This window comes from Plasmodium gallinaceum (assembly GCF_900005855.1).
Source record: "Plasmodium gallinaceum strain 8A genome assembly, contig: PGAL8A_v1_87, whole genome shotgun sequence".
NCBI classification, from domain to species: domain Eukaryota; phylum Apicomplexa; class Aconoidasida; order Haemosporida; family Plasmodiidae; genus Plasmodium; species Plasmodium gallinaceum.
The window spans coordinates 1,216,387-1,235,095 of NW_021628251.1; the positions used below are offsets into that span (position 1 = coordinate 1,216,387).

General features: G+C 16.5%; 5 protein-coding genes across 5 annotated transcripts; 4 read left to right on the plus strand and 1 right to left on the minus strand.

Annotated features, from left to right (window-relative positions):
* Nucleotides 1–1,717: 1,717 nt before the first annotated feature.
* On the plus strand, nt 1,718–3,088 carry PGAL8A_00303200 (ATP-specific succinyl-CoA synthetase beta subunit, putative; the record flags this gene model as incomplete). Its single annotated transcript, XM_028672035.1, has 1 exon — nt 1,718–3,088. One exon carries the CDS (start codon nt 1,718–1,720, stop codon nt 3,086–3,088), a length of 1,371 nt encoding a protein of 456 aa, XP_028528628.1.
* Nucleotides 3,089–4,552: 1,464 nt separating this feature from the next.
* Nucleotides 4,553–5,393, plus strand: PGAL8A_00303300 (60S ribosomal protein L14, putative; the record flags this gene model as incomplete). Its single annotated transcript, XM_028672036.1, has 3 exons — nt 4,553–4,675; nt 4,768–4,832; nt 5,075–5,393. The coding sequence occupies 3 exons, from the start codon at nt 4,553–4,555 to the stop codon at nt 5,391–5,393; spliced, it is 507 nt and encodes a 168-aa protein (XP_028528629.1).
* A 1,841-nt stretch (nt 5,394–7,234) lies between these two features.
* On the plus strand, nt 7,235–10,057 carry PGAL8A_00303400 (apyrase, putative; the record flags this gene model as incomplete). Its single annotated transcript, XM_028672037.1, has 2 exons — nt 7,235–9,771; nt 9,928–10,057. The coding sequence occupies 2 exons, from the start codon at nt 7,235–7,237 to the stop codon at nt 10,055–10,057; spliced, it is 2,667 nt and encodes an 888-aa protein (XP_028528630.1).
* A 3,051-nt stretch (nt 10,058–13,108) lies between these two features.
* Nucleotides 13,109–16,319, plus strand: ISC3 (inner membrane complex suture component, putative; the record flags this gene model as incomplete). Its single annotated transcript, XM_028672038.1, has 10 exons — nt 13,109–14,407; nt 14,498–14,589; nt 14,697–14,770; nt 14,858–14,923; nt 15,041–15,196; nt 15,313–15,374; nt 15,550–15,642; nt 15,740–15,808; nt 15,937–16,011; nt 16,116–16,319. 10 exons carry the CDS (start codon nt 13,109–13,111, stop codon nt 16,317–16,319), a joined length of 2,190 nt encoding a protein of 729 aa, XP_028528631.1.
* Nucleotides 16,320–17,369: 1,050 nt separating this feature from the next.
* On the minus strand, nt 17,370–18,467 carry SYN11 (syntaxin, Qa-SNARE family, putative; the record flags this gene model as incomplete). The annotated part of the gene is made up of 1 exon (XM_028672039.1): nt 17,370–18,467. The coding sequence occupies one exon, from the start codon at nt 18,465–18,467 to the stop codon at nt 17,370–17,372; it is 1,098 nt and encodes a 365-aa protein (XP_028528632.1).
* Between the last annotated feature and the right edge of the window lie 242 nt (nt 18,468–18,709).

Consider the following 18,709-nt stretch of genomic DNA (forward strand, 5'->3'; position numbering starts at 1 on the left):
TTGATTATTAAAATTTTATAAAAAAAAAAAAATATGAAACAGCACAAATTTATTTTATAAAAATTTAACTCAAAATTTTTTGTGTGAGCATTCAAAAGATGAAAAATAAGAAAAAATAAATTGTCTTACAATTTTTTATGCCATAATATAAATTTATGTTTTTTAATTCATACTCTAAATTTAATATTATGAGTTACATAAATATTTAAAAGGTTAAAGTAACGAATTACTAAAAAATAACGATATAATATATAAAACATTTCTAGAATAAGAATTATTTAAAACATTTTTTTGTTAGTTTTATATGTATGTTATTTTAAAATAATCCTTCTAAAGAAATTTCTATTTTTTATATCCCTATGTAATTCTTTTTAGTAGCAAAATATCTTTATTACCTTATTCTAAATAATGAGAAATCTATGCATACATTTAAACTTTTTTAATGAAGAACAATAAAAATTAGAAAAAAATAAATAAATAACAAAACTATAACCTTTTATTATGTCATTTTATTAATGAAATATTAATTCTTTTATGTAATTAAAATTAAAATATTTACTAAATACATAGAGAACACTATTTGGTTTGATAATATATGTTAAGAATTATAATAAGAAATTTATTAGGAATGAAAAAAAATACATTAAGAAATTCTAAATATATAATTTTATATAAATATAAATAATAGTATATATATATATATATTTTTTTTTTATTTTCGTAAGATTTAAAATTTTAAAATTTTCCTTAAGGGAAAAAAAAAAAAAGATATAATATATAATTTAATAAAATAAAAACTTATTTAATATTCATAAGTAAAAAAAAAAAAAAATTTATATCATTAAAACACAAATAAAAAAAATACATGACATATATAGATAATTTTTAAATTAAATATGCTATATAAAAAAAAAAAAAAAAAAAAAAAAAAGAAAAATATAATGAAAAATAAAAAAAAAGGAAAATTAATTAAATCATATTAATAAAAATTGTAAATATTAAGTTAAATATTTTTTGACATAAATTATTAGGCGGACACATTAAAACGAAAATGTGTTAAATAAAAATTAAAAAAAATTATATACTATCTTTTAAGTAGTTTTAGAAAAATACTGTAAAATAATTTACCTATATATATATATTACACAAATTTTGTATTCTTTCGTTTTTACTTTTTTTTTTTTTTTTTTTTTTTAACATGAGTCACCAATACAACTTTAATGGCTCTTTTTATTAAATGAAAATAATATTATTTTTTTAATGTTTTTTTTTTTTTTTTTTTTTTTATTTATTTAAAACAATTATGCTTTAAGATGATAAAAAATTCATTCAATTTTTTAATATTCAAAGGAGTATTTTAAGTATTGAAATAATATAAATATCATATTTTTTGTTAGTTAAAATATATAGAGCAATTAAAAGAAAAAAATTGTATATATATGAATAAAAAGTAATTTTTTTTTTAATATATAGAAAAATATATATATATATTAAAAAACATTGAAAATATATTAAGGTAAAAAAAAAAAAAAAAAAAAAAAAAAAGAGTAATTTTAATTAATAAATTAATGATAATATCATTAGAATAAATATAGATTTGTTGCAAAAGAAAAATAAAATATATACATAAGATTTTTTTTTTTTGTAAAAATAACAAAAATATTTAATATTAACAAATTTGTGTATAAGACATTTATATCAAGAAAAATTATTAATAATGTTACCTTTAAAAAATGAGTTTAAATTTATGATGAGATTGAATAGAAACATAGTGAGTAATATATGGAATAAAAAAAATAAGTTACATTTTGGAAATAAGTCTCGTTTCTTTATTGAAAAAAAATATCTAAGCATACATGAATATTTATCTATAGATTTACTACGTTCTCATAATATACCATGTGCTCAAGGATTTCCTGCTAAAACCCCTGAAGAGGCAGAAGAAAAAGCATTAGAATTACAAAATATATGTGGTGATATTGATTTGGTTGTAAAAGCTCAAGTATTGAGTGGTGGTAGAGGAGTAGGTTATTTTAAAGAAAATAATTTTGAAGGAGGAGTTCATATATGTAGAAACAGCATGGAAGTAAAAGAAGTAGCTTCTAAAATGCTAAATAATACACTAGTTACTAAACAAAGTGGTATAGAAGGAAAGAAATGTAATACTGTGTTTATATGTGAACGATTTTACATTAGAAAAGAAAGATATGTGGCATTTTTATTAGATAGAAGTTCAGATGGGATTTTATTACTTGGATCAAGTGTTGGTGGTTCTTCTATAGAAGATATAAGCAAAAAAAACCCAGATGCTATATATAAAATGAATATAGATATAAAAAATGGGTTGAGTAATGGGCAATCAAGGGAATTTTGCGAAAAAATTGGATTTAAAAATAACGAATTAGATATTGTTAGTGATATAATTGTAAATTTATACAAAATATTTAAGAAATATGATTGTACTTTATTAGAAATTAATCCTTTATCAGAAACAAATGATGGAAGAGTTCTTTGTTGTGATGCTAAATTAAATTTTGATGATAATGCAGAATTTAGACAAAAAGAAATTTTTGAAAAAAGAGATATATCACAAGAAAATGCAGAAGAAATGGAGGCAAAAAAATATAATCTAAACTATGTTTCTTTAGATGGTAATATAGCATGTATGGTTAATGGGGCTGGATTAGCTATGGCTACTTTAGATTTAATTGTTTTACATAATGGGTCACCTTCTAATTTTCTTGATGTAGGTGGAGGTGCAACTGAGAAAGAAATATCAGAAGCATTAAAAATTATTAATAACAATAATAAAGCAAAAGTTTGCTTTATTAATATTTTAGGTGGTATAATGAGATGTGACATTATTGCAAAAGGTTTAATTAATGCAACAAAAGAAGTTAACTTTAAAAAACCACTTATTATAAGACTAGAAGGAACAAATCAAGAAGAAGCAGAAAGATTAATTAAAGAGTCTAATATAAAATGCATTTTATGTCAAGATATGAATGCAGCTGCAGAAAAAAGTGTAGCTATGGCAAATATAATAGAAATAGCAAAAAAATCAAATATAAATATTGCTTTTAATTGATATATTTTTGGTGGATATTTTTCGAAAAAAAAATACATATAAAATAGTTTTTTATAAAATATAGATCATAAAAACTGTGATATTTTTTTTTGGCCTTATTTAATTTTCTTTTCTTTTCCATATATTATTTTTTATGGTACTTTTTTTTATTATTTTATTTTTTTTTTTCAGATTTTCATTTTTTATTCTTTTTGTAATAATATTTATTATTTTTAATAGATGAGAAAAAAAAAAAAAAATAATAGTTTAAAAAAATTTTGACTTTAACAAATTGTAGATTAAACTATTATTAATTATTTTCATTTTTCATTTATTTTTTTATAAATTTTTATGATTTCCTATACATGATATTCTTTATATTAATTTATTTTAAATATTTTTACTAATATAATTTTTACATATTTAATATTCTTTTATGTTTTATTTCTTTTTTCAGGATTTCATACAGCTTGTATCTTTTTAGTAAAAGTCATTTTATATATATATATAAATTAACTAGAATAATAAAAATATTTTAATATAAGAAAATATATGAACATAAGAAATATGTAACAATTTAATATATAAAAAATAATAAAAGCATAAAGATCAAATAATAAACAATATCAAAGAATTCATATTAATTTATAACATAATTTTAACCCTTTTTTTTTTTTTTTTTTTTTTTTTTTTGTTGTTGTAAAATATGAATTTTCCTTTAAGAAAATATAACAAAGTTTTTCCTTTAAATATATTTACATATATATAATTGTAAAATTAAAAAAAATGAAAATTATTAAAAAATATAATCTTAATTTTAAATAGATATTCATAAAAAACATAAGATAAAAATAATACGAAAGATGCTAATTCAATTAACTTTTTATCTTTATTTTTTACATTTTTTTTAAAGATTTAAAATTATACGTAAAAAATAAATAAATATTTTAAAAAAAATAAATATTTACTTAAGCAATTTTTTCTTAATGCTCTCAAAAATTTTCTCTATGAAAAAAAATTTTTTTTATAAGTGTGCTATGTTTGCATATATATTTAAAAATAATAAAAATTAGTTTGTATTATTATTTAATTTAAAAATAGTTACAATTATGTTCTTTTATATATATATATAAATTCATAAAATATATGAAAATAATTTAAAAAAAATACTAATAAAAGTAATTTAAATTTTTCAACCTGAAAAATACCCTTGAGCCACCAATATTATACATAAAATATATTAATATCAAATATTTTACATTTAAGAAATATATTTTTTTTTTTTTTAATATAGAGTTTTTATTACAGCAATATATTCTTTATTATTTATTTTTTTATTATTTATATTTCATTATTTTTTTTAATTTATTTTTTTAATTAATTTTATTTTCTCATTATTTTTTTTTTTTTTTTTTTTTTTTGTAATAATCATTAATTTTATTTTTTTCTTATTTTTAATTAATAAATATTTGAAAATATAAAAAAATGCCACGTGTTGAATTAACAGAAGAAGAAAAATTAAATTTAACAAAAAAAAATCTTTTATTTAAAAGATTTGTAGAACCAGGAAGATTATGCCTTATTGAATATGGTCCATATGCTGGAAAGGTAATTCCTTAAAATAAGGAAAATATTTATTTTAGAAATTATGTTTTTTATATTATTTTTTATTTTTATTTTTTTTTTTTTTTTTTCTATAGTTATGCTTTATAGTTGATATTATAACACTTACTAGAGTTATTGTTGATGGAGCTTTTGTTACAGGGTATTTTAATTTATTTTTATTTTTATACATATATATATATATTTTTATATATATATATATATATATTTATATATATAACATAAAATACTTATAATTGAAATGTATATTAATAAAAACATAAGTTTTTAAAACATAAATAGCTATCATATTTAAAAAAAAATAATGATACTTTGTTAATTATAATTATATTAGAATTTATTTAATCATAAAAATCACTTAACTTTTTTTTTTTTTTTTTTTAGAGTACCAAGAATGATTGTACCTATCAAAAGATTGAAGTTACTAAAAGAAAGAATTAAAATAAATAAAAATTGCAAAAGTGGATTTTTGAGGAAAACAATTAAAAGTACAAATGTCTTAGAAAAATTTAAAGAATCTAATTTAGGAAAAAAAATGTTGATAAAAAAGAGAAGAGATTTAGCTACTGATTATGAAAGATTTAAAATTTATTATGCTAAAAGAGAATTAAAGAAAAAAATTAATTTTTTAAAAAATGAAAAAGAAAGAAATAACAAAAAAGAAAACAAGAAAGTTAAAAAAAGTTCAGCTAAAGGAAATTAATTTTTGTAAAAACAAACACTATATTTATCATTTAAAGGATACAGAATAAAATAATAAATATATATATATATAATTGAAAAAAAGAAATATATAATAAAATAATTTATAAAGTATGAAATGATTTTTCATTAATTTTTTTTATTGATATTAAAAAAAAAAAAAAAAAAAATTGTAGAAATATAAAAATAATCTGTAAATATTTAAATACTTACATTTATATATAAACTTTTTTTTAATAATTGTTGTTTTAATAAACTTGAAAATATAAATTTTTATAAAATAGTATTTACATAATATTATCTAGATAGAATAATGCATAAAAAAAATAATCAAAAAAAAAAAAAAAAATTCATTTTTAAACTTTAAATTATCAATAGTAAAAGTATGTGTATATTTTATAAAGATGCTGAATAAATGCTGCATATATAAAATTTTTTTCTTTTTTTACTTCTATTTTATTTAAATTATTTATTAGGCTATTTTATTTGCATAAAATGCATCAAAACATGTATTCGTTTTATTTCTTTTTTATTATTATAAATGCAACATTTTCAGTAATCAAAAAAGTTACATATGTTAAAAAGTTGTAAAAAATAAAAGGAGAAAAAATTAAATATATATTACGAAATATACTTAATTTCTCCTTATTGTATTACCTACAAAAAATAAATATTAAGAAGTTAAATTAAAATTTTAGTATATAAAAAAAAAAAATTTCGAATAGATTAACCAATGTGTTTTTTTACATATTATATTTTTTTACATTTTTACAACTTAAATCTAAAATGAAAAGATTTACTTTTAGAAAAAAAAAAAAAAATAAAATAAAATAAAAATGTCATTTAACTAAGGAGTATTAAAATACTTACTTTTTTTTTTCTTTATTTTGTTATTATAGAGTACAATAATTACTGTATCTCAAATTTAATAAAAGAAAACAAATTTTCGTATTCCTTTTATAAATGAAATAAGTTGATTTGAATTTTCAGGAAAATAGAAAAAAATAGTAGATAAATAAGTAAAGAAATAGTAAAAAATATAGATATATTAAAAATAAAATGGGAAATATTATATAGGTGATGAGAATAAAAAATATATATATTTAAATCTTTCAAAATAAAAATTAAGGTCCTTATAATTACAAAACATAAAATTTTTCTTTTTTTTTTTTTCTTTCTTTTTTTATATATGTGACAAATAACTTATATTAATTAATATAACAATATAAAAAAAAAAAAAAAAAAAGGGTAAATTTTAATTTTTAAAAGGAAAAAGAATCACTCCTAAAATAAATACTATTCATATGGAAATAAATATAAATATATAATTATTTTTTTTTTCTAGAAAAATTAAAGTTCATTATTTTTTTAATCATCATATAATTCAAAGAAGAAATAATTTATGTAAATCTTTCAAATTTGTGCTTTTTTTTTTTATTTAAATATAATTAAAAAAAGCATACATATTTATTTATTTTACCCTTTATAATTATAAAAATTACTAATTATCATTGTTCTTTTTTCTTACAACTATTAATATAAGAATTATAATTTTTGTGATATATAATAATTTACTAATTAATTTTTTTTATTTTTTTTTTATTTTACATGTATTAACAATATGTATCATATTTACTTTTTTACTTTTTCTTTGTAATTCTTTTATCTTCCTAATTTATTCTGGCTTCTTTTCGTATCAATGGATACTTTACCTTTTTTTATCCACATTTTTGAGATACAAACAAATATATATATGTATATATAATTTGTTTTAAGCTTTCATTTTTAATTATACAATTCAATTGATATATTAAATTTAATTTTTTATTAATGGAGGAAAAGATGAGACCTCTAATAGGGTTTTCTGAGAGAGATAATATGAAGGAAGTTGCAAGCAAAAAAAGATTCATGGAATTTTTATTTTTTTATTGTATGCCATTATTTATAATAATATTGTTAATTGTATATATATTTTATAATAATGCAATCTTATACAAAATATCAAAAGAAAAAGATTACGGAATCATAATAGATGCTGGATCTAATGGTACTAGATTACATTTATTCACATGGAAAAAAAGAGAATATGAATCTAATAATAAAATAAATAGATTAACAAAACCATATGAGATATATAATAATAGTTTGAAAAAAAGTTTATCTAATATCCCAATAAACGAAATAGAAGATACTTTAATAAAATTAGTTAATATAGCAATGGATTATTTAAAAAAAATTAATTGTTCCAATAAACAAAAGTGGAAAAATTATCCTTTTTATTTTCAAGCAACAGCTGGAATGAGAAATTTAGACTCCTATGAAAGGGATTTAAGGATGAAAATAATTAGAAGTGTTTTATCAGATTCTAAAATTAACCCTTTTAATTTTTCTAATGATTATGCAAGGGTTATTTCGGGAGAGGAAGAAGGAATTTATGGTTGGCTATCTGTCAATAATGCTTTAAATACAATTTTTTCAAAATCTTATGAAACTTTTGGTGCAATAGATTTAGGTGGAGCATCAACACAATTAACATTTTTTCCTGTAGATACATCTATATTAGAAGATTATAATGGAATTCATTTAGATAACACATTAATTCGCTTATATTCACACTCATTTATAGGATATGGATGGAATGATTCTTTATTTAGGATAAATATTATTTTATTTTTGAAAAAAATGTTAGAATATAATAACATGAATAAAATTTCCTATTCTAATCCTGTTTTTTTTTTTAATAATGATTATAAAAACAATGGTAATCCTTCTTTTTATGAGTTACAAAATTACCTTAGTAAGAATAGTATATCAAATGAAGAACCATATTTATATAATTCAAAAAATAAAAATTTTCTAAAAGATATTAAAAATAAAGAGAAAGAAAAAAAAAAGGATTATAATAACATGGGGAAATATATAGAAAATTCAAAGGATAATAGTAACTTATATGATATAAATGATCATGTAAATGAAATAAATAATTTTCATCTTAATGAAAATGAATATAAAAACATTTATGATTTTTTATATAATGAATTTATAAAATATATTAATGAAGGAGTTAATTATGAAATATTATCACATAACGATTCTTATGATTATACATATAATATACATAATACAGAGCCATATTATGTTGAAAATTTTATTAAAAAAATTAAAAATTTTAAAAGAAATACAGAAAATGATACAATAGTAATTATTGAAAATCCTTGTTTGCCTTATCCATTTGAATTAAAAATCTCGTTACCTACCTATAATGTTGCAACTAACGAATTTGTTATTTTGAAAAAAAAAAGTAAACATAATAGCAATAATGATAATATTATTAACGATGATGTACTGAACAAGGATTTTGAGTCTAAAATAGTGTTAAAATCTAAAGTTTTACAAAATAATTTGTCTATTTTGGAAAATATATATGAAGATTTTAAATTAACAAGCAATTTTGAAAAAATTTTTAAATTAATAAATATTAATAATGCAGATAATATAAAAGATAATTTCATTAAGTATATATTCCAGAAAAATATAATTCATAAAATTAGTGAGTTATATATAAATATTACAGTTAAATTTATTGGATCTAATAATTTTAATGAATGCTTAATAAATGCTCAAAAATTATTTTATGAAGAATCTTGTTTTCTTTCGACTTGCAGTTTCAATGGTGTGTATCAACCAAATTTAGAAAAAAATAAATTTGTAGTTTATGGCCAGTTTAAAAAAGTAATGAAAAATTTAGGTTTTAAAAAATATATAAACTTAGTGGAGATGAAAAATCTTGTACATAAATATTGTAATCTTAATGTTAAAGAATTATCTAATGTATTTAAAGATATTTCTAATGATCAAATTAGTAAATTTTGCTGGAAAGCGTTATGGTCGTATTCATTGCTACATTATGGTTTTAAATTTAATGAAAAAAGCAAAATTATAGTTTTAGATGATATCATACATGTTGAAGATGAAGAAGAAGATGAAGATGATGATATCAATGAAAGAGACAATGAAGATAACAATGAAAATAAAAATGAGAATGAAAAAGTAAAAGAAATAAAGGATATTATAAATGGTAATTTTATTATATCGAAAATTCTAAAAATTTTTTTTCCTATAAAAATTCATCATTTAAAAAAAAAAAAAAAAATAAATTCAGAAATTTATTCAGATATAAATGATACTAATAAAGATCAATCATATAAGAAATATAATAATACTAATTATTTATATAATCAAATAAATATAGACTATTATAAAAAAAAAAAAGCATATACGAATAATGACAAATCAAGAAATATAACTGATAATGTTAGTTGGACTCAAGGATGTATGATTTATCAAGTTAATTTTTTCCCTAAATATATAAATTTAAGGTTATTATTTATTTATGTACTCATATATATATATATATATATATATATATATATATATAAGTACATAATAACCTAATGTATATATATGGATATGAAATACGTAATATCTTTATAATACTTTAATTTTTTTTTTTTTTTTGTTTTTCCTTTTTACAGAAAATATGAAATATATAAAACACTACTAATTTCTCTTTCTATTATAATTTTTATGATTGTCATCATGCTATGTGGTTATGTTCTTAAGTTAAAACAAAAATTAAAGGATTACCAATCACCAATAAATTAGAAAGATATTGAATTAGGGAATTCATATGTTTATAATTCAAAAATTTAGTAACTCTTTTCTTTTTTTTTATATAGGTAATCAATATAATAAATATTGTACTTACCAAATAAATTTCTTTTTAATTCTACTTTTTTCTTAGTTTAACATATATATTTATTTATATATTTATGTAATTTTTTTGATAATTTTTAAATATAATATTTGATAAAATTCTGTTTTTTTCCTTTTTAATGTTTTTTTGGTTATTCTTTTAAAATAATGTAATTTTTTAAACGAGAATAATTAACTTGTCCATCATATAATGTTTTCCTTTCAGTGCATTTTTTTTAGCAAAAATATTCATAGATAATTTTTTTTTGTTTAAAAAATTTATTTTATATATAATCTATTAAAAAATAAAATGATAAATTTTGAAATTCTTTCATATGGATATAATAATTTAATGTCTTGCATATATATAATATTATAAATTAAGTCATTAATAAAAATAACAATAAAATTTAAATAAATTATTATAAAAATTGATATAAAAAAATTAATTTTTTAAAGATAATATGTAAACATAAATATATACAGTAATATATTTCATTTTAATTGGAAATTATAGAATATACATTTCAAATAAAATGTATATATAAATGATAAAATGTTACAGTTAAAATTTTTCTCTGTATTATAGAAATTTTCAAATTAAAAAACAGAGTAAATTAATAAAACGTTTAAAAATATTATTTTAAATAATTTGGAAATACAAAAATTATTAAAAATAACTAGTGGAATAGTTATTTGTTAAATAAATTGGATAAAAAAAAAAAATATATATATATACTTGATCTTGTGAACACACAGTTCTTTTATAGAAAAAATATTGAAATAAATTACATAACTATTTAGGAAGTAATATTATTAATATTTTAAAAGAATACATATATATGCCTATGTATATTTTTTAGTACTTAAATTATATATAAAGTAAAAAAAAATAAGAGTGTCTTAGAAAAATATAAAGTTTTTTCCGATTATTTAATTTTAATAATTTTATTTTTTTTTTTTTTCTTGATTAATTATTCATTCCTTATATAAAGAAAAAAATGAAAAATCAAAGAAATTATTTTATCAATATTATTACTGGAATATGATGAAATAATATAATAAAAATAATATAAATTATCCCGAATAAATATTAATCTAATTATGAAAAACTGAAAATATTATAAATATGCTTTCTGAAAAGAAACATATTTTTCAAATATTTAAAGAATATAAAAATTATTTTTTATTATTATAAGGTGAAGTCTTTCTTTTTATTTGAAAATTTAAAGAATTATATCATTTAAATTTGCTAAAAAAAAATTATAAAATTTTGTAAAATGAAAGTAAACCAAATGAACATATACTTAAGAAAGTTTTCCTAAAAAAAATATTCAAATAGAATTGAAACAGCATTTCTGTATTTTCTTTAAAATGTAAAGAAAAAAACAAATGAAAAATTTACGTACACATGTTAAATAATATATTAATAGAAAAAAAAATATTTATTTCATATTTTGAATTTAAAAATGATACAAATAAATGTTAGTATAGAATATACGCACACAAAATATGAATGTCATAAGTTTGCACACATATATACAAAAAAAAAAAAAAAATAAAAAAATATATGCGTATGCGTGTCGAATAATTTTATGAATAAGTAATAATTTTTTTTTTTTTTTTTTTTTTTTTTTTTATAAATACTTAATAGTATTGCACAATAGACGTAGAATGCTTTTTTTTTTTAATTAAATGTGCACATAAGCAGAAGTTTAAAATATCACACTTTTTTAAATTTATACATACAAATACATTTAAATAAAATTAATATAAACTTGAATTAGATAAAATATTTTAAAAAAATCTGATTAAAAAAAATAATAAAATTAGTAGAGTAATAAGTAACTCTAAGATTTTTTTTTTTTTTTTTTAATTTATTGTAATATATTCTTCTATATTTTTTTTCAACAGTAAGAAAAAAAAAAATCCACACATACAAAAAAACTATATTTTATAAACAAAAAGTAGGAATAATATTATTTTCATTGTTTCATACACCTAAAAATAATTATGTATACTACTTAAATGATAAATTGTTTAGAAAAAGAAATTAAGATATAAAAATACACAAATTGACAAATTCTTAGATAAATGTAATTTTTGATTGTTGCATTTCTTCTTCTTTTTTTTTTTTTTTTTTTTTTTTTTTCTATGTAGCAACATGAAGAATAAGTTTGTCCTATTTATAAATAACTTTTAAATAATTGGTTTTTTTATTTTAGTAATTTTTTTTTATGAAAAATAATTATTGATTAATATACATACATACATACCTTTAGAGTGTGTTTTATGCTTAATGTGTGCCTATTTTAATGGAAAATAATGATATTATATAAAAAAATAAACAATGAAATTATATTAACGTATTTAATTTTTTGTTAATTGTATTCATAATTTATTTTCAATGGCGTATTCTAATATTATATTGTTCTTATAAAAATATATTTTATAAACAAAAAATTATTGAAAATTTTTTATTAATAATATATACATCATTATGATTTTCATAATTCATTTTTTTTTTATAATTACATTTATTATTTTATTTAAAAGTTAAAAATATTATTAAATTTAATAAATATCTACTATTTTTTTTTTAATATATAATGAGTACACAAAAATAAAATTAAATTAGTACATAAAACAAGATTGATATAAATATATTTTTAACATAATATTTTAAAAAAAAAAAAAGTAAAAAAAAAAAAAAAAAAAAAAAAAAAAAAATATTTTTTAAACAAAGTATTAGAAATTCAGATTAAAATAAAATAAACACCATATGTTTTTAATTGTCCAGATAATTAATACTAAATCTTCCAAAATTTCTAAGTATAAATTAATATCTTTATTATTAAAGAGGAGTACAATATATAAATTAATATAGAATTTTTTATATTTTTTTGATGTTTAAAAAAAAAATAAATATTTAGTTTTTCCTTAACATAATACAATTTAATTATGAATTACAATAACGTAAAAGAACAAGGGGTTTATGAAGCAATAAATGAAGGGATGGAAAATGAAACTAATATGAAAATTAATAGTCAGGATTATTATAATTTGTATGGAAATCATATTAATTGTGATAACATAAATATAAATAACGCAAATGAACATATTCCTCTTGGGACTCCATTAACATATATTGCTGGGAACCCAGAAGATCCTATACAAAATGTAAATAATGAAAATATGGATGGTAAAAAAAGAATTCACACAGATAGAAAATATACTGGTTATTTTGTTTCATATGTAACCTTCTTAATAATTATTGCATTTTATCATTTTTATTACGGAAAATATGCTCGTATATTATATGGTACTAATTATAATGGGAAGACATGTGGGAGTGATTTAAAACATCATAAATATTTATATTTTCCTTTATCTCCTAAAATGTCCAAACCTGAAATATTAAACAAATATGGAAAATGCTTGGAATCATGTCCAACATCTGATGATGGTTCAAAAAGAAAAATAGATTTAACTAAAGATGCAAATAAAAATACTAAAAGCAAAGGATTTTTTGATGATTCTTATTTGTTTTCTGATAAAAATAAAAAAAAGGTTGTTATGGATAAAAAAGGAAATACTACAACAAATGTAGTTTATAGTGATTATACCAAAAGTTCAAATAGTAACTTGTATGTAGAATATTCTTTAAATTCACCATATTATGATACTACTAATATAATGAATATATGTTACCCTAAAGATAAATCATTACGAGAGAAAGTTATAAATATAGTATTTACAAATAGATATAAAACGTTTGTTAATTTATTTTCTTTTCATAATTCTTTTTATTTAATGGTTATTTTTGTTTTTATTACAATAATATTATCTTTTATTTACTTACTTATCTTATATCACATACCAACCCCTTCTTTTCATTTGTTTCTAATATCATTCCTTGGTACTATGATATGCTTCCCTATATATTTTATTCATAAACATCTATATTTATTATTTAATCCACTAAAGGGATCCCTTTTTTCTTATCATTATTTTATTTCTATTTTAATATGTTTCACAATATTTGTTCACGGAATAATATCATTATTCATCATATTTATATATAGAAATACATATAAATATACCTCTAAATTAATAGGAATTAGTTTAAATTTTATAAATACTATATCTAATATACTTTATGCACCAATTATAATTGCAATTATATCATTTTTATGGTTTCTTATTTGGGTTTATACATATATTTACATTATGACAGCTGGATCATTATATGAAAAAAGGGTAATTTATAATAAAAAAAATTTAAACATATATATATATATATATATATATATATATATATATATATATATTATATCTTATTTTATATAGTTAAATTTGGAATTAGACTCTAATGGGAATAGTGAAATAGTATCTCTCCAAAAATTTTTCTATTATTTCAAAACTTCATATATTTTTTCTATGTAAGGAAATATAAGAGCTATCAAAAATAATATTTATAAAAAAATAATAATTTAATATTGTAAGAAATGAGAAAATAAAAATATAAATTTATTCATTTTTATTTTAGATTTTGGATTTATTTATATTTTCTTGTGTGTGAAATATTACAATCCTTAAACCAATTCACCATAAGTTATTTAGGTAATTCAACTAATTTTTATCTGAAAATTTTGTTTAAATCTAAGAATATTTTTATTTTTATTTTATTTTATTTTTTTTTTTTTATAGGAGCTGTGTGGTATTTCAGTGATAAAGTTCATTTTCACAAAAGCATAAATGCTGGAGAAACCATGAGTAATTTTTTATTTAAAATAAAAAAAATATGAAGTTATCATAAATATATTGTAAATTATTTTATTTATATATTTAATTATTCACTTCTTTTTTTTTTTTTTTTATTTTTTTTTTTAGAAACAATTCTGGATTATCATTTTGGTAGTTTAGTTTTATCAAGTTTTATTAATTTATCAATCAAACTTCTACGTGTTTTATTCTTTTGGGTAAATAGTACTTTATCCCTCCCCTTTTTTTTTAACGATTTAATTTATAACTTAAAAGAAAGATTTAGTAAATAGAAAAAAAATATACAAAATAACACTAATTCTTATAATATTAATAATATACTATTAATAGTAATATTACAAATATATCAATACTTTACAATTTTTTTTTTATATATATAGATTTCATATTAAGGCCTGTTTCTAAACTCATTGATTTGCATACAATGTCTGCTTATTGTGAAGTAAGTTGTTTTTTTCAAAATTCAAAATTTTTTAAATAAAAATTAAAAAAATTATAAAAACAAATATTTATATAAAAAAGAGAATTACAATAAAATAAAAAAAAAAAAAAAAAAAATAACAATTTTATAATATAATAAAATTAATATAATTTTTTTTTTTAATATATATTTACAGATGTCTATGACATCATATCCATACTTATTTGCTTGTGATACTTCATCAAAAAAGTTAATTAATTCTACTTCACCAGCAGCTTCTTTACATGGAGTAAAATTAAAAATTTTTAAAAAAATTTTAATATATATAAATATATATAAAAATATATATATATATATACATGTTTTATTTTTTTTTTTTTTTTTAGACAACATATGTATTGAATATAATATTTCCCTGTTTTACTACTATGATTATGACATTCCTCTCATTTAATGTAAAATATAAAAAATAAATAAGTTTATTTTATTTTAATTATTATATTAATATCATCATTATTCTTGTAAAAATAATTTTTTTATTTATTACTATAATTATTTTTTTTTTTTTTTTTTTTTTTTTTAGATATTTAATAATTTTCAAAGATATAATGATTTGTTCTCTCCGAACTTTGTTCCAAATCCGTTTTTTGCATCTTTTGTAAGTAGAAAAGAACAAAATAATTTTTTATTTTGTTATAAATATATATATTTATTTATTTATTTATTTATTTATTTATATTTTATTAACTTTTCTTCTTTTAGGTAATTGGTATCTTATGTGGAATAATAACATCTTATTTTATTACAACTATATCTACTTTAGCTGATACTGTTTTATATTGTTTTATTTGTGAATGCTATCAAAAACAAATGATTGATGAAAATCCTTTAAAAAAAATATTTACACCTATTCTTTTAAGAGATTTAATATTAGATATATATGATGAATATAACTCTAACTTATAAATATGTCTAGTCATTTTCATTTTTTTAATTTTTTTTTTTTTTTTTTTTTGTTTTTTTTATGTTATACATTCTTAACATGCATCTATACATATATCTATATATTTATATAATTATTTTTATATTTTTTTAAAATATTAAAAGCTTTAAAAATTTTATACCCATTTCCGTATTTTAATTTTTGTCAAATTTTTAGTAGTATTTGTATAATTATTACAACATTGAAGTATATATATTTTTTTATTTGTTTTAAATAATATATTTTTTATATTTTCATTTTTATATTTCGTATCTTTATTTCATTTTTTTTTTTTTTTTTTTTTTTTTTTTTTTTTTTTTTTTTTTTTTTTTTTTTTTTTTTTTTTTTTTTTATATATATATATACTTATAATACCTTACAATTTTTATTATTTATTCATAAAAAATAAAATAAATTGAATAATATAAAATTAATGAAAAAAGTTAATATATAAAATAGTATTATAACTTCATTTTTAAATGAAAATTAAAGAATTCAAAATGTGTATATCTTCTTTATTTCTCTTATTTTTTTTTTTTTAATAATCATAAAAAAAGTAGACATTTAATAAATATATAATTTATCTCTATATTTTATTAATAAATTTTAATCTTAAAAAGAAAAATTATATAAAAATGTAAAGTCTTAACATTTGTTTATAACTTATTTATTTTTTTTTTTTTCTTATTTGTGTAATTACACAGAAACAAAAATAATAATCAATATTTTTTCTTTAAATTAGTCAAAAAAAAAAAAAAAAAATAAAAATAAAAATGATGTAATTAAAAAAAAAAAAAAAGTTTTAATATTTTAATTTTATCATGTAATATAAAATACGTTATATATTTTACTTAAAATATAAAAATTTTTCTTTTCTAAAAAAAAAAAAAAAAAAGATAAATTCAAAACAATTAAAAAAAAAAAAAAAGGAAATTTTTAATATGAATATTTACAAAATCAATAATTTTTAAATGGAAGTAGAATGAAATAAATAAATATATTTACGTATAATAAACATTATCATAAATAAAATTTTAAAACAATGTAAAATTAAAAAAAATTGGAAATAAAATGATAAATGCTACTATTAAAAGAAAAATACTAAAATATAAAATTTTCTGTTTAATCATTGCATTATATTTTTTTGCTTCAATTATATTTATGAGAGCATCTTCAGTATATTCTCTTACTTGAAAAACGTTATTTTCAATATTATTAATTACATTTTTTCTTTTTTTTATAACATATGCTAATTCAATATATAATTCATTCAATGATAATATGCTTTTTTCAAGATTTTTTAATTCATTATATTTTTCTTTTATTTTTTCTATTTCTATTTGTTCTACATTAGTAGAGTAAATATCACTATTTTGATAAGTTTTATTCATATTTAAGAAATCTTCTATACTATGATTATTTTGTTTTATTAATTTATGTATTTTGTGATCACTTAAGTTTGGATGTATTAATTTATAATGTTTAATTATATTTTTATTCACATATTCGTAATATTGATTGCATATATTTTTATATTTATTTATGCAACCTTTGTATTTATTTACCACATCAATAAATATATTTATTCGTAATTTAATTTCACTAATCATATTGCTACTTTTTTCAAATTCATTATTTTCCTTATTTAAGTCATTAATTTTTATTTTTATATATTCAATTATTTTTTCTGAATCATTTATTATTAAATTCACTTTTTTATATAACTTTTCATTATCATAAATATTTAAATCTATTTTTTTTTTTATAACATTTATTTTATCAATATTTTTATAAATATTAGAAATATTTATATTTATATCATTTACATTCAGTAAATATGTGTTTAATGTATTTTCATTTTGAAATAGAGGAGTATTTTCACATATATTCTTTTCAATATCTTCAAACATATCTGATTCATTTGTTTTATTATCATTTATTATTTTACTAAAAATATTTATTTTTTCAATATTTAAATCGTCATCAACTGTACAATTAGTTGATGCATCACAAAAATTATAATTGTCATCATCTTTTGAAGTATTTTTTTTTTTTTTTTTTTTTTCCTTTTCTTCTTTTTCTTCTCTTTTTTTTTCACTTAATGAAATTATCTCATTTAAAATATCTTCCATTTTATTATTAATTAAAAAAAAAATAATAATAATAAATAATCTATTTTCAGTAATATTTTTAATTTTTACATTTATAAAAAAAATTATTAAATTAATAAAGTATAAAAAAAAAAAAAATACAAAAAATAAGTTTTTCAAAAAAAAAGAAAAAAAAAATTCTAATAGAAAAATTAGATAGTTTACATTTTTTTTTTTTTTGTATGTAAAATATAAAAAAAAAAAAAAAAAAAAAAAAAAAAAAT